The sequence below is a fragment of the Triticum urartu genome, chromosome 5A (genome assembly GCF_056163025.1).
Source record: "Triticum urartu cultivar PI428250 chromosome 5A, HENAU_Tu73, whole genome shotgun sequence".
In the NCBI taxonomy this organism is placed as follows: domain Eukaryota; kingdom Viridiplantae; phylum Streptophyta; class Magnoliopsida; order Poales; family Poaceae; genus Triticum; species Triticum urartu.
This window is the reverse complement of record NC_141877.1, coordinates 586,982,159-587,009,331: the sequence shown is the minus strand read 5'-3', so window position 1 is coordinate 587,009,331 and position 27,173 is coordinate 586,982,159. Positions and strand designations below refer to the sequence as shown.

The window sequence follows — 27,173 nt, the reverse complement described above, 5'->3', positions numbered from 1 at the left end:
GGGACATCCTGGGAGTGGACGGCAAGACACACATGTCTGAAGATTATGAAAAGTTTCATGAAATTCCTCCCTTCAATGTCAAGGCTGACCCAAGCATCCTGATAAACAATGAAGATTATCCATGGTTACGGCGCAATAAGCAAATGACACAAGCAAAGAAAAAGTGAAGACTTTCTCCCGCAATAAGCAAATGCTATGTGGGTGAAATTATGATACCATCCCAACTTTCAACTTTTTCAGAGTTCATTTGAAATGCTTTCATGTCTTATGGTTCGAAACTTTGATACTTCGAAAGTGATTGTCCATTTTGTACACGAAGTGCATCAAGTTTTTGTCGTAACCCACTCTACTTTTTGGAACATGCTATGTGGGTGAAATGATGATACCATGCCAACTTTCAACCTTTTCAGAGTTAATTTTGAAATGCTTTCCAATTTCAGAGTCATTTAGCTCAAAGAATGAATTAATAGCAAACAGAATGAACTACAAAACTTTTATGAAAATAAAAACAATCAATTAAAATATTATGTTATGATCAACTAAATAAAACTATAATATTCTTCAATAGCAAAAAGAATATAATTTGTGTGACCTAAAATCAAACTATAAGTATTTAATTGTAAGTATAAATAAAAAATAAATAGCAAAGAAGAAAAAAATTCTAATTTTATAGTAAATTTATTCATAAACTAGTGATTCACACAAATTTTTAAAAATTCAAATTTAAACTATTTAAAATTTAAAACTAATGGCACTAACAGAAAGTTTATAATTTTTGTGACCTAAAAGCAAAAAGAAATCACTAAAAAACTGTAAGTATTTAGTTGTAAGTAGAAATAAAAAATAAATAGAAAAAAATTTCTAATTTTATAGTAAAGTTATTCATAAACTAGTGATTCACACAAATTTTTAAAAATTCAAATTTAAACTATTTAAAATTTAAAATTAATGGCACTAACAGAAAGTTTATAATTTTTGTGACCTAAAAGCAAAAAGAAATCACTAAAAAAACTATAATTATTTAGTTTTAAGTAGAAACAAAAAAATAAAAAACCAAAAAAATGTAGAAATAGAAAAGAAAAAACCAAAAAAAATGCCACCTACTGGGCCTCCACGGCCTGAATACGACTAGAAACCCTACATGGGCCAGGATTCAGCCCCGCAGAGGCCCAATAGGCCCACAGGCAGTAGCAGTTTAGGCCCGAAAGCCTGCATTTGAGAGGAGCTCGAAAGGGGAGGCAGAGCAGCGCTTATAAACCAGTATCGGCGCCCTTCAGCTAGCGATGTGGGACTAAACTTCTGGGCGCGGGGCGCACAAGGGCATTGGTCCCGGTTGGTGGCACCAACCGGGACCAAAGGTCGCCGCTTCCCGCCCTTTGGCCTGCCGAAAATTGACCTTTGGTCTCGGTTCGTGGCACCAACCGGGACTAATGCCCACCTTTGGTCCCGGTTGCTGCCAAGAACCGGGACTAAAGCCTATTCTATATAAGGAAGCACTTAGCATTTTTTCATTCTCATCCTGCAGTTGCCCCGACGCCGCCCGCCCCCATCGTCGCCGTCGCCCGCGCCCATCGTCGCCGTCGCCCGCGCCACGCGCCACCCCGGCCCGCCCCCGTTGCCGTCGCCCTCGTCCCTGCGCCGCCCCGCACCACCCTCGTCCCTGCCCTGACACCGCCCGCCCCCATCGTCGCCGTCGCCCGCGCCGCGCGCCGCCCCGCCGTCGCCGTCGCCCGCCCGCCCCCATCGTCGCCGTCGCCGTCGCCCGCCCGCCCCCATCGTTGCCGTGGCCGTCGCCCGCGTCGCCGTCGCCGTCGTCCTCTGGTCCGGCCGCGGCGCCCTAGCTAGCATATTTTTTTTGTTATATGCTTTTTTTTCTGTAATATGCTTTTTTTTCTGTTATATGCTTTTTTTTTCTGTTATATGCTTTTTTTTCATGTATATATGCAAAAAATAGTAAATATGAAAGAATATAGGATTGTTTTCATATGATTTTTTTCATAGATTTTTTTCTGTTCATATGCAAAAAATAGTAAATATGAAGGAGAAGAAAGAATATAGGATTTTTTTCTGTTCATAGATTTTTTTGGTGATATTAATTATTGTAAATATGAAAATGTTTGTATATTCATATGAACAAATGAATTAGAAGAGGGAGAAGAAGAGGGGGTCGAGAGGGGGTCTAGGGTCGCCGAGGGGGGAGAGGAAGACGGGGAGAAATAAATAAGAAGAAGAAAAAAGAAGAAAAAGAAGAGGAGAAGAAGAAAGGAATAGAGGAGAAGAAGAGAAAAATAGAATATATATATATTCTATTTTTCTCTTCTTCTCCTCTATTCCTTTCTTCTTCTCCTATTTTTCTTCTTCTTTTTTTTCTTCGACACGTGGGGGGGGGTCGAGAACGCCGGACATTCATGAGAGAGGCGAGGAAGAAGGGGAAGAAGAAGAGAGGAAGAAGAGGAAGTCTTCTCCTCTATTCTTTCTTCTCTTCTTTTTTCTTCTTCTTCTTCCTCTTTATTTTATCGGGAACGAGGGTCGTCGAGAGGGTCGCCGAGCGGTAGAGGAGAAACCCTAAATAGAAAGTATCGTCGGTGTGAGATACATGTACCGTCGGTGTCGGACACTACATCCACATCCCACAAGTGGCGCGGGCTTCGACCCCCACGTCACTTGTGGGACGTGGATGTAGTGTCCGACACCGAAGGCCACATGTATCTCACACCCACGATACTTGCTAGCTATTTAGGGTTTCCTCTACCGAAAAGAAGAGGAGAAATAAATAATAAGAAGAAAAAAGAAGAAAAAGAAGAGGAGAAGAAGAAAGGAATAGTGGAGAAGAAGAGAAAATAGAATATATTCTATTTTCTCTTTTCTCCACTATTCCTTTCTTCTTCTCCTCTTTTTTTTCTTCTTTTCTTCTTCTTCTTCTTCTTCTTCTTCTTCTTATTAGCCGGAAGTAGAGAGAGGTTTCCTAGTGTCAAAGTATTGAAAAAATCCATGCCTTCATCATTAGCCGGAAGTAACCAGGGCATGTTGGTACGAAGTTCTGCAAAGTTATTCTGGAATGGAGTCCCGGATAGAATAATCCGCTTTTTGGTACGAATTCAGCAAAGGCCTTCCAAATAGCGATATTCGGAAGGCTCTTGCTGAACTTTGTACCAAAAAGCGAATTATCCTATCTGGGACTCCGTTCCAGAACAACTTTGAAGAGCTTCGTACCATCATGCACATGTTACTTTCGCCTAATGATGAAGACATGGTTTTGTTGAATCCTTTGACACTAGGCAACCTCCCGACCCCTCGGCGATCCTCTCGAACATGAGAGGAAGAAGAGGGTCGTCTAGGGGTCGAGGGTTCCAGGGTCGTCGAGGGTTCGAGGGGTCGAGGATCGCCGAGGGGTCGAGAGAGGTTTCCTAGTATCAAAGTATTGAAGAAATCCATACCTTCATCATTAGCTGGAAGTAACCAGGGCATGTTGGTACGAAGTTCTGCAAAGTTGTTTTGGAATGGAGTCCCGGATAGAATAATCCGCCTTTTGGTACCAATTCAGCAAAGGCCTTCCAAATAGCGATATTTGGAAGGCTCTTGCTGAACTTTGTACCAAAAGGCGGATTATCCTATCTGGGAGTCCGTTCCAGAACAACTTTGAAGAGCTTCGTACCATCATGCACATGTTACTTTCGCCTAATGATGAAGACATGGTTTTGTTGAATCCTGAGACACTACGCAACCTCCCGACCCCTCAGCGATCCTATCGAACATGAGAGGAAGAAGAGGATAAAAAAAGAAGAGGAAGAAGAAAAAAAGAGGAGAAGAAAGAATAGAGGAGATCTTCTCCTCTATTCTTTCTTCTCCTCTTATTTTTCTTCTTCTTCTTCCTCTTTTTTTTATCGGGAACGAGGGTCGTCGAGGGACATAGATGTAGTGTCGTCGTTGTCGATATATACCCCCTCCCGATAGCTTACTATGATTAGGTAGCTAGTTCTACGTTTGGCACTAATATATCCATCTATCATGTTTGAATAATAATATCCATGTTGTAAATATTTGTAGAAACTATGGACACCGCCCTAGACGAAGCAACAAAAGAAGCGTTGTTGAGGGACATAATCGCAGAAGGAAGTGATGCCATCTCGTTGTTTCTCAACGAAACCGATGGTCTGGAAGGACAGGGTGAACAAGCTGGCTACGGTGACCTAATGCCGGTGCAAGAAGAAGAACATGAGGACGGCTCCGGTGACCCAATGCCGGTGCAAGAAGGAGACCGTGATGACGGCTCCGGTGACCGAACCGAGTCCGGCCAGGTATATATATTAGTTAAGCCTATGCTGACTAGATGATTGATGCATTCATTGTTTTGGTATGTACACATATTAATTAAGTCTTTGTTCTTTTTTCTAGCCCTCCGAATCGAGCACAACTTCGGTAAAGAGACGAGGCCCGAAGAAAAAGTTGAGCTCGGATGAAAAGTTTGAGATCATAGCAATCGCGCCCGACGGCCAACCTATTGAACCCCTCCGGACAAAGAGCGCATTTGTTGCTCAGTGCGGGGTTCTGGTTAGGGACAAGATCCCGATAAGCATCCAGCAATGGTTTAAGCCGGCTACAGAAGACCCTGAGGTGTCTTATGTCAATGATATGCAGAAAAATGATCTTTGGACTGAGCTGAAGTCAAATTTCACCCTACCGCCTGAGGATAATCCAGAGAACCCAGTTAAAGAGAAATTAATCAAGTCTTTTGCTCTGAAGAGGATGGCAGAACTATTCAGGAGGTGGAAGAAAGAGCTGAATAAGTTTGTCGAAAAAAATGAGACACCAGAATTCAAGGGCAGATATGAGAAGATCAGAGATCACTGGCCCGCATTTGTGGCCCACAAGACATCAGAAAAGAGTAAGAAGATGTCGGCGACAAACAAGCAAAATGCTGCGAAGAAGAAGCTTCACCATCGCACGGGGTCAGGTGGCTACCTCGTAGCCCGGCCTAAGTGGTCCAAGAGTGAGAATGATCTGGTTCATAAAGGGATTGAACCAGAGACAAATAACTGGCCAGACCGTTGCCGGACTTGGTTCTTCGGGGCTGGCGGAACCCTGGACCCTGAAACAGGGAAGTGCATTTGGACGAACGATCAAATGGACATACCAGTTAGTAAGCTTAAGCAGTATATCGAAGCAGCGCAGGATGGGACGTTCTTTCTAGACAGAGAGAACGACGAGCTCACAATGGCCCTCGGGAATCCTGAGCACCCTGGACGGACACGAGGCACGCCAGGCTCCGTTCCGTGGAAGGTTGGGTTTCCGGACGCAGGCGGTTACAAATCCCATGAGAGGAGGAAATAAGTGCAGCAGACCCAAATGCAGGCGCTGCAAGCAAGGGTGGACGCGATAGAGGAACGAGAAGCAAATCGCAGCAAACGTACTGCCGAAGCCTCCCCCGAAGCTACCCCGCCATCTCAGCGCAGAAGCAGCGTGGCTTCCACCGAGCTGCTTCAGCTAGAGCATGCCTTGACGGCTCCTGCCAGCTATCCCGTGGATGCTATCACGGAGTCTCAAAATTGCCACCTTATGACGCAATGGATGAATTTGAAGGTCAAGGCGGCTGTTAGCTCTGTTTATCCTACTGAACCCGGCGCAACTTTTCACTGCCGGCCGATTCCAGAAGGATATGCTAGGGTGATGGTGGATGAGATAACGGAGGGATTTGAGGACCTCCAGCTTGACCACCCTACCGGTGAAGGGGAGACTCGGCTGGGGTCTGCTCTGAAGACTCCATGCCTATGGCGGAAGGGCCTCATCAACCTTCCGAACTGGACGCCACCGCCTCCTCCTCCTCCTCCGTCGAGTGACGATCAGGGCCCTCGGCCGGCTCCTTCTCCGGTGCGCGGCGGCACTCCGCCTCCTTCTCCGCCTGCGCCGACGCGCCCGAGCAGCCCGCCTCCTCCTTCTCCGCCTCGTCAGCAAGGGCGGAAGAGACCTGCCGCCGCTCCAGCTGCTCCGGCGCGTCGTAGTCCTTCTCCTCCGCCGCTTAAGCAAGTAAAGAAGACAACTGCTACGTCTGCTCGGTCGGCGTCTAGCAGTACAACCAGAGGCGGGAGGACATACAGATTCGGTCCTTCTCTGAAGACTCCAGAGAAGTTACCATACGAGAGGACCCAGGAGGAGAACGCCGAGATCGCGCGAGAAGAAGTGAAGAAATTCTTTGAAGGGGTGAAAGCAAAGAAACATCCACCTCCGGAGGAGAAGGTAGATCGGGTGAAAGTGAAGCGCACTCTGGCTGCCCTGACAAAAACACCGAAGTCTGATTCGCCGAAAGGAAACTATGACCGCATTATTGGAAAGGAATTTGCCGAAGCGGAGCGGTCGGGAAGTACTGTCAGTGATCAAAGGCTGAAACAACGACGAGCTGGGAAACAAATTGCCCAGCTCGGCGAACAAGCGAAGCAATCGTGCCCCCCGCTCAAGGTGCCTAGCCACAACGTCGATAATGATCCAAGGATGGTGCCCGGTTATAGCAATCCTGCAGATTACCTGCCCGACGAAGTACATTATGACCCCATGGACGTGCAGATACAAAGATACGAGTACGGGAAGCCTCTCGTCAAAGATGAAAGATCTCTATCAACGATGATGCGAAGATTGCATGATTGGTACTTGAAAATCTGCAGAGACTCTGGGGGGAGGAGTACTTTGTATGCGAGAGTTAAACCGAAGCATGACCTCGTTGGAATTGATCTGTTGCCTGTTCCATTTGAGGAGTTCTATCAGTTCTTCAATCAATTGGCCCTCGATAAAGCAACTGTCACCTGCTACTGTCTGTAAGTAGTACTACTTCTGTCATTAAGTTTCTCTATATAGCTTAGCTCTTTCATTGCATGTATTTATAATCATCCTCACTATATTATGCAGATTGAAGATCATCGAATTGAAGAAAAGACAAGTCGGTGATATTGGGTTCATTAACACAAATCTCATAGATGCAACTCAGGTTAAATTTCATGCCGCAGAAACCGAGGCCAGCATGCTAGAATCGTTGATAATAAATCAAAACAAAGATATAATACTCTTTCCTTACAACTTCAAGTGAGTGTTACTGTCTTGTGCGTATTCGGTTTCCCTTATATATTTGTCAAGGTTATAGTAATGTAATTGATGAGTTATGCATGCGTGTGCAGTTTCCACTATATTCTCCTACATATTAAGCTTGAGCAGGGACTAGTAACCGTCTTAGACTCAAGACGAAAAGATCCCAAGGACTATGCAGACATGACTCAAATACTCGAGAAGTAAGTTAAATCGATCATTATCCACCATATCAGCAACTTTGTTCATTTCCTGATATATCAAGTAATTGTTTTCTTTGTCCGGTAGGGTTTGGAGAAAATTCACCAGAAAAGCTCCGGGACTGCCGAAGGAGCTGCAATTTAGACACCCGAAAGTAAGTACTAGCTATAGTAGCATTTTAAGCGCATCTACTAGTCATTCAAGCGCTAGTTTCATCAATACCATTTGGCATTCTTGCTTATCAGTTTGATTAACCTCTATTTCTTGTAAAGTGGTTGTGGCAGCAACAAGGGAATGATTTCTGTGGTTACTATGTTTGCGAGTCCATCCGCCACACGACCTGTGAGCGGGGCTACACTGACGAACAATATGAAGTACGTAAATAACAACATTCACAATTTTATTTTATTACCATCATTTATGTTGAGTTTCATTCATTCATATATATATATATATATGTATTGACCCCCTTCTTTAAATTAGATGTTTCGGAAGCGGGATGAACTCCTAGCACCAGCTCGCATGCGAGGAATTCAAGAGGAATTGGCGGCATTCTTTCTTGACCACGTGATCCCTGAAGACGGAGAATTCTATGTTAACCCTGAGTCCGTATGATTATATTTGTAAGAGATAATTACTGTATATATGTAGCCGGTAGTGTCAGATAGATATACGAGAACTTGTTGTTCGACCAATCTCTCAGAGAAGGAGAGGTGGTCGATATCACTTCTCTCTGTATAGATGCATATATGTTCATGACGATCTTCTGTTTCCTTCATTTGCTTACTAGCTAGCTAGCGTGTCTAGTCCTCTCTATATACGTATGTATAGTACGTAGCGTCGACCAAGCACAGACATAACAGAGGACACTTCTCTCTATTAATTATAACTAGCTAACACAATATATGAAACACCTAAATTAACCCCCTAAAACCCCCAACCCTCCCCCTTTAAAAAAAACAAAAACCCCAGCCACAGAAGTGCTGACGCGTGGATGCCGATTGGTCCTGGTTGGTGCCACCAACCGGGACCAAAGGGTCTCCACGTGGGCAGTGCGCAGAGCCCAGTCAGGAGACCCTTTGGTCCCGGTTGGTGGCACCAACCGGGACCAAAGGGTCTCCTGACTGGGCTCTGCGCACTGCCCATGTGGAGGGCCTTTAGTCCCGGTTCTGGATTGAACCGGGACTAAAGGGTGGAGGTATTAGTACCGACACTTTAGTCCCGGTTCCTGAACCGGGACTAAAGGCCCTTACGAACCGGGACTATAGGCCCTTTTTCTACCAGTGCCTGCGGGGCCACATCGGGGAAACTTGAGGGCTGGTTTTACTCGTACCTTGACCTATCCGGTGTTGCCCTGAGAACGAGATATGTGCAGCTCCCATCAGGATGTCGGCACATCGGGTGGCTTTGCTGGACTTGTTTTACCATTGTCGAGGATGTCTTGTAACCGGGATTCCGAGTCTGATTGGGTCTTCCCGCTAGAAGGAATATCCTTCATTGACCGTGAGAGCTTGTGATGGGCTAAGTTGGGACACCCCTGCAGGGATTTGAACTTTCGAAAGCCGTGCCCGCGGTTATGGGCAGATGGGAATTTGTTAATGTCCGGTTGTAGAAAACCTGAAGTTGACCTTAATTAAAATGCATCAACCGCGTGTGTAACCGTGATGGTCTCTTTCCAGCGGAGTCCGGGAAGTGAACACGGTGTTGGAGTTATGATTGACGTAGGTTGTTCTAGGATCACTTCTTGATCATAGTTTATCGATCGTGCTTTACCTTCTCTTCTCGCTCTCATTTGCGTATGTTTAGCCACCATATATGCTAGTCGCTTGCTGCAGCTCCACCTCATACCTTTACCTTTCCCATAAGCTTAAATAGTCTTGATCGCGAGGGTGCGAGATTGCTGAGTCCCCGTGGCTCACAGATACTTCCAAAACCAGCTTGCAGGTGCCGATGAGTCCGTGCAGACGACGCAACCAAGCTCAAGGAGGAGCTTGATGAAGATCTTGTCCTTCGTGTTGTTTCGTTCTAGTTGATCAGTAGTGGAGCCCAGTCGGGACGATCGGGGATCTGTGTAGCATTTGGGGTAGTCTTCTTTTATTTTGGTTCCGTAGTCGGACCTTGTGTGTAACTGGATGATGTAATGCTTTATTCATGTATTATGTGAAGTGGCGATTGTAAGCCAACTATGTATCTCTTTTCCCTTATTGTATTACATGGGTTGTTTGCAAAGATTACCTCACTTGCGACATTGCTTTCAATGCGGTTATGCCTCTAAGTCGTGCTTCGACACGTGGGAGATATAGCCGCATCGAGGGCATTACAAGAATGCATTTGGAAAGACAGACAACCGGGTGAGCCAGGAAAATGGCCTTGGTAGTAATTTTGTTGCGGATATGTCAGACAACCCACTGAAGTGCCCCAACACAACGTTATATCGTGCCCTAAATCGAGCCATGAAGAGCTCAGATGATCGTAAGAAGCTCGGCACCAGACGAAGGGTTCCAGCTCGTGCCCGCGGCTTCCCTAACGGCACTCGCGTGAAGCGGGCTAGGGGGCATCTGAAGATCGTCTGGTCAGCATCTTCTAGAATAGCACAAATCACGCAATTCCCATCTGAATGCCCATTACGTTTGGCTAGTTGTTAGAGGTCAAAAGTATATTCTAAACATTTGCCACATGAAAATTTTGATAAGCAACAAGCTGGCTTTCCGTAAATTGGGCGTACATCAATTTGACCGATTTGGCGAGAAGTGGTGACGCGGCACGACACCGTGTATGTGTCATTGACAGGCTAACACAACCAAGCCTCAGACACAACATGGTCCAACGGTTACTTTCAGTGGGAGAAAGCTCGCGACGAAAAGCGATCAAAGGTGGGGGAGTGCAGAGGGCCTCGGCTAGCGAGATATCCGGATAAAGAGCGGTCCAATTTTATCAAGAAACAACATTGTAGCTCTACATTTTTCCCAGAGAAATTTATAGTTCTCTCGAAGGCGGGACCTTAGGAGGAAGAACGGTACTTGAGTATGAACTTTTATAGTGCACTCATGCACCATGATGCTACTTTATGGGCCATAAGTAGCATAAGAGGTCTTTGATGAGAGTCCTACTAACTATGCAAGGAGTGTTGTAGACCACGAACAATGAATCCAGCGTAAGATTCCAAGTTTGTCGCCACCTTCTTAGTCTTCACCACCTTTGCCATATTTTCGTATTTCACCACAAGAAACTTACCTTTTTTCTTCAAAAAGGGGATAGTTCTTGCGATAAATCACGAGTGGACATGGTGCCACGCGAGGATGGTATCCAGACCATTCATTTCTTCGTGATTCGTGTTGTATTTACAATGCCAAAACGTATATTGGTCATATTCCATGGATAATAGATGAGTATGGCCCACGGATCTGCACAAGTGCAGTTAAAGCCCCATTGATGACCACACTGATCCCACATTATTGATTAGAGGAGTTCTTTCAATTATTTGCAGCGTACATTAACCACAACCTGCACCATTGCATGTATTTTCTCCCATCCCTTGTTCATTCCGCAGCTCCTCTCGCACTCATCTTGCTTCTCTTGTTTTTGCTGTTCGTTCAGGGCATGGTTAGCTAGAACTCATACATGAAGATTTAGAGTTTCTTTTCAAAAAAATGGAGATGTGGAATTGTAGCTATAGTAGTTCATCTCTCTCTCTCTCAGCTTTGGTAGTTATGTGTCACTCAATGACTGTCTAGCTAAGAGCAATCCATATTTCTCACCCTCTCTTTCTCTCAAATCTTCTCTGTCGTGCCAACTTTTTATATCCATCAGCTCCTACAACAACATCATTTTATGTTCATGTCATAGTGTTATTCATGTCTTCATCAATGTCCTACATCGATTCTCTAGCTCCTCCCATGGGAGTTTTTTTACGATGTGGCTGAATCATAGCTCACACATCAAGTAATCCCGTGTAAATAAATTTGCTCTATACCCAGCCAATCTGATGATAAGATTCAACAATGTCCTTCATACACCCACCTGCATGAAGCATATCTAAAATACATGCCCTGCACAAGCCACCCCCATTAACTCGTACTGACTGCATAGACTTGTAAATGCTACGCAGGCCATCAAGTACCCAGCAGGGATTAATTCAACATATCTGACAAAGTGCCAAAACCCAACTACCAGACAAAGTGCATACGAATTTAAAGTGCCATGGCCCACTCACTGCTGCGTATTCCAATGTATTATTGAGTAGCTGTGATCTTATTGGAAAATGTCCTATATTAATTAGTAATCTCAAAGCACAAGCGGGCGGTCGAGATTTCGGCATCGCGTGGCACCATGTCCCAAAAATCCGCGTCGATAGCTCTTGCCTCTACATTATTGTGATGCACATAACCATTTTATTAAATCATTACTCAAAGTACACAACAATTCTATAAAAAGGAAAAAAAATTAAGACCACTATCAGTTGATAATGACACTACATGACTTAGACACACAACCTATTACTGGCACAACAACCAAACTTGTTGAATAATTACCATGCGAGCATTTCTAAATAGATGCAACCAAAGGCCATATGCTCTTGAGTGTCCGCACGCTGAAGTAATGCTCACACAAGGATCAACACCGTAGCCTCAAAGATAATCTGCAAAAAAATCGATATAGATGGTCTGTTAAAAATGGAATCATTGCAACAATTTCAAATCGCCCATAGAAGGGCACAAACTCCCACTCAGAGGTGTCGCTTGAGCTTTGGCTAGATATCACCCAACCAACTTCCGCACAAAATCAATATACTTGTTAGTGGTAACAAATTATATGCAACATGAATCGGGTGCCAAACTTGGATCGTAAGATGATGAATATTTTTGTCTTGATCAGAAAAGCAACATTTTGTTTGCTACCTTGGCAGTTTTCTTTGGCTAGATATCTTTATAAGAATGACCTTCCTCTGCAAAAACCACATGAACACTTTACTCTTGTTGGGAACCATGGTTTTCTAGATATTTTGTTTATGGTAAATAGTCCCAAAATTAATGAGGTCCACATATAGAAACCTAATGGTGAAGACACCATTAGTATTCAACCTCCATCAAAATATGTTCGGTGTTTGTGTAAGGATGGCAATGTTTAGGGTATGGTGCGGGTACAATAATCACATACCCATACCCATGTTTCACATGGGCATAAAATCGTTCGCATACCTTGCCCATCGGGTATGAATCAATGCCAGTGCACATACGCTATGGGTATCCGTACCTATCGGGCCTACCAGGCAAAGTTGCTAGATCCATTGGCTCCACAAAGAGGTTTGGTTTGCGAGCAGATGATGACTAAGGTATGGATGCGTAGTTCTTCACAACTTATATAGAGAGACTCGGTGCCTTAGGTTTATGACACATGTGAATCACATGCATATATGGTCATTTGGTCGGGTTTGGGCATTACCCATGGGCACATAATTGTACCCATGCCCTATCCATGACTAGTCATGTAGGGTTGGGGTACTACCCATGGGCACAAAAATATGCCCATACCCAACCCATGCGGGTCAGGTACCCATGGGTAAATTGGCATCCTTACGTTTGTGATGAAATGATCGACATTAATCTAATGGAGTCATGATGTCCATCTATCACTAATTAAAGCCCTACGAAATTGAATATTCAAGGGGTTTGCCTCAAGCACCGAGGCCACCGAGGCCTCTTTTCGGTGCACAATGTTATATATGGTTTGGTATTGGAGATCTAATGGAATATCCCTCAACCATGTGTCCTCCCAAAAGCTAGTTGATTAGCCATCACCAACCATAAAATAACCTTTATTAGAAATGAATACTTAACCTTCATCAATTTCTTCCAAAACGGTGACTTAGTTGTCCTAGCAACTACTTGAGAAATCGTTTTGGAATGCAGGTTCTGTTGTGTAAGAGCTCCTGCCAAACACCTTCCTCTCATTAAGTAATTTATACAACCATTTGTTGAGTGAGCTCCTATTTTTCTTCCTCGGGTTTTCAATACACAAAATCCCTTGATCCTTAGGCCCGCACAAAATATCCCATTTCACAAGCTTGTACTTCCTTTTCCGCTCATCGCATTGCCAGAAAAATCTAGAACGATAAAATCTAGCCTTTTGAACACCCCTTTGGTTATGCTAGTAATTCATCAGCCCCACATGTTTGAAATCTCAAGTTCAAAATGTGTTGTGAACTATAAACGCATAGAACCAACAAATATTGACTATGGTAAACTGTCACCTGGGCCTAGTGATTGTTGTGTTGGGCGCCCCAAGCGCACGGGTTGGTAGTAGGCAATAAGTTTTCCCTCACTAAAAAACATGATTGATGAGAGTTAAAGTTCCTTTATGAGACTCGAGTTTACCCTTCCAACTATTGAACTTATTTTCGAATCACACTTCAATAATTTTTTGCTCCTTGTTGGTGAGTTTGCGGTGATGGATGGGTATTCCGAGATAGGGAAATGGAAGAGCCCTGCCTCACAGCCGACTATGACCATGGCAAGGCAATATAAATAACTGCAGCGTGTAGTACAAAGAATGAAAATATGCAAGAAGCCAATGATATTATTTTATATTCAAAAGATTTTCATACCAAGTTAGAGTAATCACAGAGCAAAGTCATATATCAAAAATGAACCAAGAAAAATATATGAATTTAAGGCTTCAATTGCAACTACGGATGAAGCAAATAACATACTATATTCACAAGAATGGTACAAAACAGGAAGCATATATAAAAATATCATTAAATTAGAATGTAATGTAATGTGAGACTCACATTTTATACTTCCCTCCTTGGTCTTTTATGGTCTTAAAGAGATGAATCATGACATCATTACACAATGGTGAAAATATATCTTTCTCCACATAAAAAATAAGTCAATCACTCCTAAATGAATCAAGGAAGAGAAATTCAATATAAAGAAGGTGAGAAATTTTAGTATGAAACTTACACTAGCATACCTGTGCAGCAAGAAGGCCAGAGGTCAACCTGAAGAGTGCAAACCTAGACTCGGACACTCATTGTCAGCGGATTATTAGACTAAAGATTGTGCGGTTGTGGCTGATCGGCCGACAACAAATCAAAATAGGATTGTCATTGGTCATCCTTATGTAGATCCACGGAGAGGCGATAGAGGAATTGAGATTACTAGATAGTCTTTCACGGTGTGAAAATTGAGGATCAAGGAGGCAGATTAGGCCTAGGGGTGCACGCGGGACAACGTCCACGAAGTCTGCGGCCGTCCACGTCGATCGACTTTACATTAGCACGGTTATTAAAGTAGCAGTGGTTAGCTTATTTTCCGCTTGCATCCCTATGATTATGCAAAGAGACATAGAAGAGCCGTGGGCGCTGCCATGCTACGTATGGGAGAGAAGCGAGCTAGATGCCCAGATCAATATGTTGTGGGCCTTGTGGGTTGTATCTTAATGCTGCATATTTTGTTTCTCCTATTAGAGAATTTACGGTTGTAGTAGGCCTAAAATTTGGGCTTGCCAAGCTGCATGGAAGGCAGGTCAAACAATTTTTATGGTTGGGTCTAGACAATAGACAAATTTCGTAAATGGTCGGGTCTAGACAATAAGATTGTTGCTACTCACTAGCTTTGCTAGTTGCAACAAGTAATTAACATATAATAAGGTTTGAAGTATTTGTGTATTTTCAGAATAAATAATGATGGAAACTGAAAGCTCGTGTAAAATGTTCAAAGGCATCACAAAAAAGAAGATGTTCAAAGGTGTTTCTTATTTGTGAAATTGGACCAGTGTTTATAGTTGCACTAATAACAACTCTGCAAAGATAGAAGTGTGACAAAGATGTATAGCATAGATATGAGAAGTGAAATATTTCGTACTTATGCTAGAACATGTATGATGTGATGTGATTACATAGGCAGTACACCCATAAATTCATAGATTGAGACCCTTTACGCATCTATAGCTACATGTGATGGGATTGCATGGACCCTAAATAATCTCTCTTAACTCCTCCTTAGTATGTGAGTGTTTGAAATAATAAACACTCTTTTTTGAGACGGATGGAGTAACAACCTAAGATATCAACTATATGAATGCATCGGTTATTATTCTTAACACAACTCATATAAAACATATGAATCAATTATATTTATACAAAAAAAATTCCAAACGCAGATAAGAGTCACATAATCCAAAACCCTCTGGATCCATGTAAGCTCTTGAATTTGACATGCATACATTTTTTTTAAATGAGGTTAAAGCCCCCTAGCCTCTGCATCATTGCATTGCACACAAACATTCTTATTGATTATTACACAGAGTACAGAACAAAGGCAACCATGACAGAACAATTACAAGATAAGGCGACCACGGCAGAATAATTTGACATACATACGTAAAGGCAAAGGCAAGCTTTTGAAACTTATGATACCTGCATCAATAGTGCGTATATTGATACAAGTGAAAAGAAAACAACATACAGTGCACACACGTACAAAATGGAGCAATACCCCTAGCCTATACAAAGAATGACTCCCACCTAATGACATAAAGGGACAAGTATAGACAGGTAAACATTATACATCCACACCACACTCACTTGCAAATAGACCACACGCACACAAGAGAGTACTTCACTTTTTTTCCCTCTCTCTTGCACGTACTTTGACTTGTACATGTAGTGCTCAAACAAATGCTGTCAAGTCAAAGTTATATTACACTCGTAAATCGGGTAGGGCAACAACGACCACCCACACCCGTGCATGCACGGTCATGACGTACGTATATATACTCCTCTAGTGCGTCGGCTGAGGAGGAACTACGGCACGGCCGGCACACCCGGAACAGACGGCAGTGGTATCTTAGGCACGCCAGGGATGGACGGCATCGGCGGCAGTGGCACCTTGGGCAGGTCGGGAAGGGACGGCAGAGGCGGCAGAGGCACCGGCAGCTTGGGCAGGTCGCCGGGGATGGACGGAACCGGTGGTAATGGCACTGGTACCATGGGCAGGTCACCGGGGATGGACGGCATCGACGGCAGAGGCAACGTTGGCACGCCTGGCACGGTTGGCACTGTGGGCACGACGGCGCCGGGTGCTGCCGGCAGCGGCATCGTCGGCACGCCTGGCACGGCGGGAACTGTCGGGATGGTCGGCACAGCGGGTACTGTTGGCAGCGGCACCGCCGGCACACCTGGCACAGTGGGCACCGTCGGCACCTCCGGCACGGTGGGAACAGTCGGGACGGTCGGCACCACGCCGCCGGGTACTGTTGGCAGCGGCACCGCCGGCACACCTGGCACAGTGGGCACCGTCGGCACCTCCGGCACGGTGGGAACAGTCGGGACGGTCGGCACCACGCCGCCGGGTACTGTTGGCAGCGGCACCGCCGGCACACCTGGCACGGTGGGCACCGTCGGCACCTCCGGCACGGTGGGAACCGTCGGGATGGTTGGCACGACGCCGCTGGGTACTGTTGGCAGCGGCACCGTCGGCACTTCCGGCACGGTGGGCACGACGCCGCCTGGCACGGCAGGGACCGTGGGAACGACCAGGGGCAAGGCCGGCAGCGTCGGTTCGGGCAAGGCCGGGATGTCGGCGAGGAGGCGCGCAGCACCGCACGTGCTGAGCATGACGGCCATGAGGAGCGCCACGGCCACGAAGCTCGTCGGCGTGGAGGCCATGGGCGCGTTGCTACGTACTCAGTTGCTCTCTTGGACTAGTTGTTTCGTTGCTTTGCGTGTGGTGCAATGAACGGAGCCCTGCATGTCCATCTTATAGCTAGCCCACGAGCTGGCCGCAGCTCTAAATTTCTGCAAGGGGAGCTGACGGCCTCCCACGGCTTGGCATTTTGCAAGCATCGGTTGTTGGCCACCCGAGGCTTAGCATGGGTCGCATTGGCCGCGGAAGGAGGGCTGGTGATTGGCGAAGGGGTGCTGGAACAAATCAACAATGTGTGGTATGGACGCAAGATACAAACTATGCGTCGCATTTCATGATTTTGTGGCCACCTCACCTAGGTTTAGCTGAAACTAGCTACTCCCTCCGTTCCGAATTACTTGTCGCAAATATGGATATATCTAGATGTATTTTAGTTCTACATACATTCATTTCTGTAACGAGTAATTTGCAACAAAGGGAGTACTTGCTTTAACTACATGGTGGTAGCGGCCAGAGGTCGTCAAATGCGAAATTCTGTACTAAAGCTCTTTTTTCTTTTGCGGAATAATTCTATACTAAAGTTGTACTAAGGGAGCCAGAATTAATATGAATCGGAGGGAGTAGGAGAATTTTAGTCAGACGTATGAGGTTTCTTTCTCTTCCTGAAGCAGCAGTTTCACTGCTTTTCCGTTTTTTTACATTTGAAGTATAACTTTTTTTTTTTTGAGTTTGGATTGCAATTCGGAATGGCTGGCTTGGGAAATTTAGGAGGACATGTCTCCTGCGCTGTCCAACCAAGTGTCCGCCCAATCTAGTGACGTGAAGGGACGTTTTGGGTTTCTTCTGTAGGTACAGCCGAGGGGGCGTGTGGGGCGCTGGATCGAATTCTGATTTGGGCCTGAAAGTTGGATAGGCTTTCCAAAGGCGCAGTTTTTTTTCGGGAATTCCAAAGGCGCGGTTGGGCCACGTCAGGCTGAGATGTCTGCTTGTAGCCTTTAAGGGTGTGTTTGGTTTAGATCATCGAGTGGAATGTAACGGGTCCGTCCCAAATCCAGGGGTGGTTCTCGCGTTTGGTTCGGTCCAAGAACCGGAACCAAGTCATTCCGTGGAACGGCATATTCGCCCCAGATGCCGAACCCGCTGGTACCTCCAAATCGGAGGAACCAGGCGGAACGCCTCGTGTCTTCCCTTCTTCCCTGACTCTGCCTTCTCTCCCTCCAATCCCCCGTCTTGACCCTCCCCTCATGTCTCACCACCGGCACACTCCTGTCGCTCTGCGGCCGGATCCTCGGGTCCGATCGGGAACAGGAGGAGCAGCGGCGGGCATCCGATCTGACAGGCAGAGCAGCGGCGGCGGCGTCCTATCTGACAGGCGGAGCAGCGGCGGCGGCGTCCTATCTGACAGGCGAATCAGCGGCGGCGACGTCCTATCTGACAAGCAGAGCAGCGGCGTCGTCCGATCTGGGAGGCAGAGCCGCGCCCGCGACTCCCACTACCTCCTGCTCCGCGCGGCTTCCCGGCACCATCGTCCATCATCTCTGCTCTGCTGGGCTCTCCCTGCCTCCTCGCACATGCTTTGCAGTGCCCGTCCATGGGCTACGTGCTGCAGCTGGGCAAGCAGCGGCAAGCAGTCACAGCAAGCAGCGGCAGTAACGACCATTTTTACTTGCTAGCTTGTCGTAATCACATCAACCTCTGACGGGGAAGAGAATTGTGTTTTGCCCCTTGCTAGCTTCCTTTTCCTAATCACGGCAAGCTCAATTTTGAGTAAATGACTTGTATTTTGACAGATCTTTTGACCTCACATGGGTGGATGCCTTGTGTTTTGACATGAATATAGGTGGATGCTTGTATTTTGGTAGACTTTTTTAACATGTATATGAGTGAATAAGTAGTATTTTCCTTGGAAATTCTTTATTATGTGTTAAAAACATGAAGACTAATGTCAATTGTGCATATATATGTGAGAAGAAACATCATTAGTTTTATGCAAGAGGTGAGATGAACCAAAATGCATTCCATTCCATATCCCCAACCGAACACTAAAATGGAACCATTCCATTTCACCTACTTGCCCAAACCAAACATAGGAATGGAAGCAACCCATTCTAGTGGAATAGAACCATGACATTACGTTCTACTTCGTTCCCCAACCAAACACACCCTAAGGTACTCTCGTTTGATCATGCCATTTGTACTGCCCGGTTCTGTGGTGTACTCTCGTGTGATCGCGGAGTAGTTCGTCCGTGAATCGAAAAAATGGATGGGGCCGATGTACGTTCTACCACGAGTTACAGAGTAATAAGAAAGCAAGTTTTCAAGCTGCACATCGCCGGGGTTGTAGCTCAGATGGTAGAACGCTCGCTTAGGCGAGAGGTGAGGTACGGGCATCGATACCCCGCATCTCCAATAGCCGTTCAATGCATCTTTTTTGAAAATTCTCCAACTGTTAGACTAGCCACGATAAATAGTATACAATTTAGATTAGTAACATACATATGTGGGGCATTTATTAGGTTGTAGACTCATCTTATCTTGATACATGTGATGTTACTCACAGCTATGTTATCACATGCGTATCTTTTTTCAACAATTGCTTACCATATCATCTATTTTATTTAAATATGTGTGATGTTACCATCTATGTTTCTCCTATTGCAGCTAGTCTTATCCATCCAGCAGATGCGCATGCACACATCGGTGATGCTGCTTGTGAGAAAATTCACAACTTACACTAGTAACATACATATGTGAGGAGTAACATATGTGTAGGATCATGCAACACTTTATTTATTAGGTTATAGACTCATCTTACCTTGGTATATGTGATGTTACTCACACTACTAGTAACTAGGTATGTTACCATATGCCTATGTTTTTTCATTAATTGCTTGTCACATCATCTATTTTATCTAGATATGTGTGATGTTACCATCTATGTTTCTTCCATTGTGGCTAGTCTTATCCGTCCAGTAGACACGCAAGCACACAGCGGTGATGCTGCTTGTGAGAAAATCCACAACTTAGACTAGTAACATGCACATGTGGGGAGTCTGGTCATAGTGGGGAGTAACTTACACTAGTAACATACATATGTTATTAGTATATGTTACTACATCTATAGTGCATAGTATCATAGATTAGTATCATAGGTAGCCTTATTTATTGTCATGCATGACACATAGTAGCACCATATTTATTATGTTACGATATCTATCTATGTTACTATAACCATCTCTCTCTTCTTTAATTGCTTGCCACATAAGCATATTTGCGAGTCCCAAGTACATGACACTACTTATGTTACTCCACTATGGCCAGCCGGATAATGCAACACTTCATTTATTAGGTTATAGACTCATCTTACCTTGGTATATGTGATGTTACTCACACTACTAGTAACTAGCTATGTTACCACATGCCTATCTTTTTTCATTAATTGCTTGTCACATCATCTATTTTATCTAGATATGTGTGATGTTACCATCTATGTTTCTCCCATTATGGCTAGTCTTATCCGTCCAGTAGATGCGCACGCACACATCGGTGATGCCGCTTGTGAGAAAATCCACAACTTAGATTAGTAACATGCATATGTGGGGAGTAATATATGTGTAGGATAATGCAACACTTCATTTATTAGGTTATAGACTCATCTTACCTTGCTATATGTGATGTTACTCACACTACTAGTAACTAGTTATGTTACCACATACCTATCTTTTTTCATTAATTGCTTGTCACGTCATCTATTTTATCTAGATATGTGTGATGTTACCACCTATGTTTCTCCCATTGTGGCTAGTCTTATCCGTCCAATAGACACGCACGCACACTTTGGTGATGCTGCTTGTGAGAAAATCCACGGCCCTGTTCTCATGGCTGTAGTCATCTTTTTTTCTTTTTCTTTCTTTTAGTAGCATAGTAATGTCTGTTTCGACGACGAACAGGTGTGCCGGTACATTTCTGTGTCAGCGGCATGGCTTGGATTCGGCGCAGAAGGAACTAGACACAGTAAAAGCACGCCACGCGAAAAAACAACAACAAACGCAACTAATATAGCCAGTCACTGAGTTCGAATCATCGGCTGTTTCACTTGCTATGTTCTTAAAATAAACTTTTTTTCTTCTATATATATATCAGAAAGGAAAGAAACACGGGAAATGGAAAAAGGATACACCCTTTATTTGTTTTTCTGATTACCACACTCGGGATCAAAATTGAGGACAGTGATCTATCCATAAACTATACTGCATCATTCACCACTTGGCTAGTACAGTAGATAAAACGGAGAGAACAGGGGTCATGTAGCATTTCCCTCTCATGAAGATCTAAAATCTTATGCTTCTCTTAGGGCTCTTTGAGGTGGAAATGTTCCACCACGGCTATTCCTGATGTCTTCCGTTCCCATAGGTTCCATCCTTTGCATTTTTTTGGGAGGAATTCTAACCTTTGCATTGTTTCTTCTCTCAACCTCTCGATGCGTGTATGTGACTATCTCCTATTTGATGTACTAAGCTATTGTTGGCAATATTAAGAAGAAAAGTCTACCAACGTCTTGAGATCAAATGGAGATAGGAATGTTTGTAATCTGCTCGAATGAAGTTGCGGTGTTGTATATAAAGGGGCAATGACCAAAAATTCGCTATTGATGGACACAAAGGTTGGTAGTCATTCATTGTTTTACCATGAGATAAATGGCATGGGTTGCACTTAGGGGCATAAATAAAAACAAATGGATGCATATAGATAATTTCATTATTGTTGGAACGCCCTGACCCATTGGGCTAGCTTTGCCACTGGTTGCACTGACTGTGATAGTAACTAAAGGGGAAAATTACATTCATGCCCTTAGTTGACTCACCCTAGACAGTTTTGCCGCTTGTTTACGAGGGTGCTCATTTTGCCCCTATAAAAATATATGCACCCTTTGTATCATCCTATGTTTTCTGCTCAAAAGCCTTTAACCGTTATCTTGGTTCGAAGTACACCTAGGTAACTACAATATGGGTCATGTCACATACACGTTGTACCCATCATGAAAATAAAACAAAAGAAATTAATATACCCTCGTTCTCTCATTTTGTTCTCATAGGTTCTAAATTTGTAGTGTCGTTCTCATAGGCATACCAAAAAATGCATGCCAAACCCACAGGTCCCTTGATGCCACTGCTTCTAGTATATGATGGCATTTCTGGTGTGGCATTGGTACACCCCTCCCAACCCTTTGGGGTAGTTATTCTATTGTCAATGCATGCAATCGACTCAACTGAGCATACCTGAAAAACTTCTCATTTTTCAATAGCCATCAGCATTTCTGTATCTTGCATAGTGGGTTCTCTCATACACCCTGCTCCAAACACCTTCACCACCACATAGGAAAATCTCGAAGTGGTATCAAGGTATGTGCTCTCCCCTATCCAGACCATCTCACCAACGACATCGACGACGATACCTAATGCAAGCATCCTAAAGCAGCCTTTCATTTCTACAAAGGAGAGAATGACAGTTGTCCCCAACAATCTCTCTTGAGCCTAAAGTAGGGACTGATGTGCTTCTACTCCCTCCACCTGCAAGAAAAAGGGTTTGCGCATATGGAGCGTCGATAAAAAATGTATCAAGCAATGTTGGTCCAGGCTAGAACTAGTCCTTGTAGAGCTACCGTGCGCCAGTGACCCTATCCCGGTTTAGAACTCTCCTCCCTTTGACCGAACCCTTGAAGTTCACAATGTGCTCCACTAATTTGCTCCACTTTCTTCTCCATTTCCTCCTGGAAACTGATCATCATCATCATCAAGTCAGCATCTTCATTGTCCAAATCGAGCGAATCGAAGAACTCTTTTTGAATGAATTCATCAAGCTCCATGTCTTGATACTCATTGTCTGAAACTTGATGAATCCATCATTTTGCCTACAAAAGAATCCAAAAAAACTTGCTCGGGCATTTTTCGAACACATAGAAGGCAAGGTGTATGACGTGAAAAGCGGGACACACCGCGGCGGTGGACAGTGCGGTGAGAATGGCGGGGAGAAGTTTTTTGATGGTAGTGGCAGCGTTGTGAGGCCGGGTCAGCGGCGGAGCTAATGAGGGGTGGGCGAACACGGGAGAAGAGAGGAGGAGAAAAAGGCAGGTCCGGCTAGGTAGGAGGCGATTTGGTGGAATTTCAGGTGGGTTTGGTCTTGTCGTGGAATGCAGTAATTTCAAAAAAAATCCTACACACACGCAAGATTTATCATGGTGATGCATAGCAACGAGAGGGGAAGAGTGTTGTCCACGTACCCTCGTAGACCGTAAGCGGAAGCGTTATGACAACGCGGTTGATGTAGTCATACGTCTTCACGATCCGACCGATCCTAGTACCGAAAGTACGACACCTCCACGATCTGCGCACGTTCGGCTCGGTGACATCCCACGAACTCTCGATCCAGCTGAGTGTTGAGGGAGAGCTTCATCAGCACGACGGCGTGATGACGGTGATGATGAAGCTACCGACGCAGGGCTTCACCTAAGCACTACGACGATATGACCGAGGTGGATTACGATGGAGGGGGGCACCACACACGGCTAAGAGATCAATGATCAACTTGTGTGTCCTAGGGGGCCGGCCGACCCTTGGGGGCACGCCAGGAGAGGAGGAGTCCTCCTAGTAGGAGTAGGACTCCCCTTTCCTAGTCCTACTAGGGGGAAGGAAGGAGAGGGAGAGAAGAGAAGGAAAGGGGGGCGCCCCCCCCTTCCCTAGTCCAATTCGGACCAGAGGGGAGGGGGCGCACAGCCCTGCCTTGGCCGGCCCTATCTCTCTCCACTAAGGCCCATGTGGCCCATTAGTTCCCCCGGGGATTCCGATAACCCCCCGGCACTCCGATAATTATCCGATGACCCCCGGAACTCATCTGGTGTCCGAATATAGTCATCCAATATATCAATCTTTATGTCTCGACCATTTTGAGACTCCTCGTCATATCCGTGATCATATCTGGGACTCCGAACTACCTTCGGTACATCAAAACACATAAACTCATAATACCGATCGTCACCGAACGTTAAGCGTGTAGACCCTACGGGTTCGAGAACTATGTAGACATGACCGAGACATGTCTCTAGTCAATAACCAATAGCGGAACCTGGATTTTCATATTGGCTCCCACATATTCTACAAAGATCTTTATCGGTCAAACCGCATAACGATATATGTTGTTCCCTTTGTCATCGGTATGTTACTTGCCTGAGATTCGATCATCGGTATCTCAATACCTAGTTCAATCTTGTTACCGGCAAGTCTTTACTCGTTCCGTAATGCATCATCTCGCAACTAACTCATTAGTCACATTGCTTGCAAGGCTTATAGTGATATGCATTACCGAGATGGCCCAGAGACACCTCTCCGATACTCGGAGTGACAAATCCTAATCTCGATCTATGCCAACTCAACAAACACCATTGGAGACACCTGTAGAGCATATTTATAGTCACCCAGTTACATTGTGACGTTCCATAGCACACTAAGTGTTCCTCCAGTATTCGGGAGTTGCATAATCTCACAGACATAGGAACATGTATAAGTTATGGAGAAAGCAATAGCAACAAACTAAACGATCATCGTGCTAAGCTAACGGATGGGTCAAGTCAATCACATCATTCTCTAATGATGTGATCTTGTTAATCAAATGACAACTCATGTCTATGGTTAGGAAACATAACCATCATTGATTCAACGAGCTAGTCAAGTAGAGGCATACTAGTGACATTCTGTTTGTCTATGTATTCACACATGTACTAAGTTTCCGGTTAATAAAATTCTAGCATGAATAATAAACATTTATCATGATATAAGGAAATATAAATAACAACTTTATTATTGCCTCTAGGGCATATTTCCTTCAGTCTCCCACTTTCACTAGAGTCAATAATCTAGATTACATTGTAATGATTCTAACACCCATGGAATCTTGGTGCTGATTATGTTTTGCTCGTGAGAGAGGCTTAATCAACGAGTCTTCAACATTCAGATCTGTATGTATCTTGCAAATCTCTATGTCTCCCTCCTTGACTTGATCGCAGATGGAATTGAAGCATCTCTTGATGTGCTTGATTCTCTTGTGAAATCTGGATTCCTTTGCCAAGGCAATTGCACCAGTATTGTCACAAAAGATTTTCATTGGACCTGATGCACCAGGTATTACACCTAGATTGGATATGAACTCCTTCATCCATACTCCTTCATTTGCTGCTTCCGAAGCAGCTATGTATTCCGCTTCACACGTACATCCCGCCACGACGCTCTGCTTGGAACTGCACCAACTAACAACTCCACCATTTAATAAAAACACGTATCCGGTTTGTGACTTAGAGTCATCCGGATAAGTGTCAAAGCTTGCATCGACGTAACCGTTTACGACGAGCTCTTTGTCACCTCCATATATATATGAGAAACATATCCTTAGTCCATTTCAAGTATTTCAGAATGTTCTGGACCGCTGTGCAGTGATCCACTCCTGGATTACTTTGGTACCTCCCTACTAAACAAATAGCAAGGCACACATCAGGTCTGGTACACAGCATTGCATACATGATAGAACCTATGGCTGAAGCATAGGGAATGACTTTCATTTTCTCTCTGTCTTCTGCAGTGGTCGGGCATTGAGTCTGACTGAACTTCACACCTTGTAACACAGGCAAGAACCCTTTCTTTTCTTGATCCATTTTGAACTTCTTCAAAACTTTTATCAAGGATGTGCTTTGTGAAAGTCCAATTAAGCGTCTTGATCTTGAAGGAAATATGCCCTAGAGGCAATAATAAAGTTATTATTTATTTCCTTATATCATGATAAATGTTTATTATTCATGCTAGAATTGTATTAACCGGAAACATAATACATGTGTGAATACATAGACAAACAGAGTGTCACTAGTATGCCTCTACTTGACTAGCTCGTTGATCAAAGATGGTTAAGTTTCCCAGCCATTGACATGGGTTGTCATTTGATTAACGGGATCACATCATTAGGAGAATGATGTGATTGACATGACCCATTCCGTTAGCTTAGCACCCGATCGTTTAGTATGTTGCTATTGCTTTCTTCATGACTTATACATGTTCCTATGACTATGAGATTATGCAACTCCCGTTTGCCGGAGGAACACTTTGTGTGCTACCAAATGTCACAACGTAACTGGGTGATTATAAAGGAGCTCTACAGGTGTCTCCAAAGGTACATGTTGGGTTGGCGTATTTCGAGATTAGGATTTGTCACTCCGATTGTCGGAGAGGTATCTTTGGGCCCTCTCGGTAATGCACATCACTTAAGCCTTGCAAGCATTGCAGCTAATGAGTTAGTTGCGAGATGATGTATTACGGAACGAGTAAAGAGACTTGCCGGTAACGAGATTGAACTAGGTATTGGATACCGACGATCGAATCTCGGGCAAGTAACATACCGATGACAAAGGGAACAACGTATGTTGTTATGCGGTCTGACCGATAAAGATCTTCGTAGAATATGTAGGAGCCAATATGAGCATCAAGGTTCCGCTATTGGTTATTGACCGGAGACGTGTCTCGGTCATGTCTACATTGTTCTCGAACCCGTAGGGTCCGCACGCTTAAGGTTTCGATGACAGTTATATTATGAGTTTATGATTTTTGATGTACCGAAGGAGTTCGGAGTCCCGGATGAGATCGGGGACATGATGAGGAGTCTCGAAATGTTTGAGACGTAAAAATCGATATATTGGATGACTATATTTGGACATCGGAAAGGTTCCGAGTGATTCGAGTATTTTTCGGAGTACCGGAGAGTTACGGGAATTCGCCGGGAGAAGTATTGGGCCTTATTGGGCCATACGGGAAAGAGAGAGGGGCTGCCTAGGGCAGGCCGCGCGCCCTCCCAAGGCCTAGTCCGAATTGGACAAGGGGGAGGGGCTGCGCCCCTTCCTTGTTTCCTACTCCTACTACATGGAAGGACCCACCTCCTATTTGCAGATGACAGCCTGCTGTTCTTTAAGGCAAACGGTGTGGGAGCTACTGAGGTAAACCAGGTTCTGGACATATACAGTCAGGCCACAGGCCAGCGAATAAATCATGCAAAATCAACTATATATTTCAGCAAAGGGGTGCCTGAAAGTGTTAGGCAGGAGATCAAGACCTTGCTTAATGTGCCAAATGAAACTTTGAATGAGAAATATTTGGGGATGCCCTCAGATATAGGGAGCTCAAAAAACGGGGCCTTCAAATATCTTAAGGACCGTCTTTG

General features: G+C 44.6%; 1 protein-coding gene across 1 annotated transcript; it reads right to left on the bottom strand.

The window, feature by feature from the left end:
• Positions 1 to 15,659: 15,659 nt before the first annotated feature.
• Positions 15,660 to 17,029, bottom strand: LOC125510813 (uncharacterized). The gene has a single exon (XM_048676077.2). The coding sequence runs from the start codon at positions 16,943 to 16,945 to the stop codon at positions 16,082 to 16,084; it is 864 nt and encodes a 287-aa protein (XP_048532034.2). The 5' UTR covers positions 16,946 to 17,029; the 3' UTR covers positions 15,660 to 16,081.
• Between the last annotated feature and the right edge of the window lie 10,144 nt (positions 17,030 to 27,173).

Excerpts from the sequence above, each read along its gene's own strand:
- LOC125510813 (XM_048676077.2), bottom strand. The coding sequence starts at position 16,945 with ATGGCCTCCACGCCGACGAGCTTCGTGGCCGTGGCGCTCCTCATGGCC.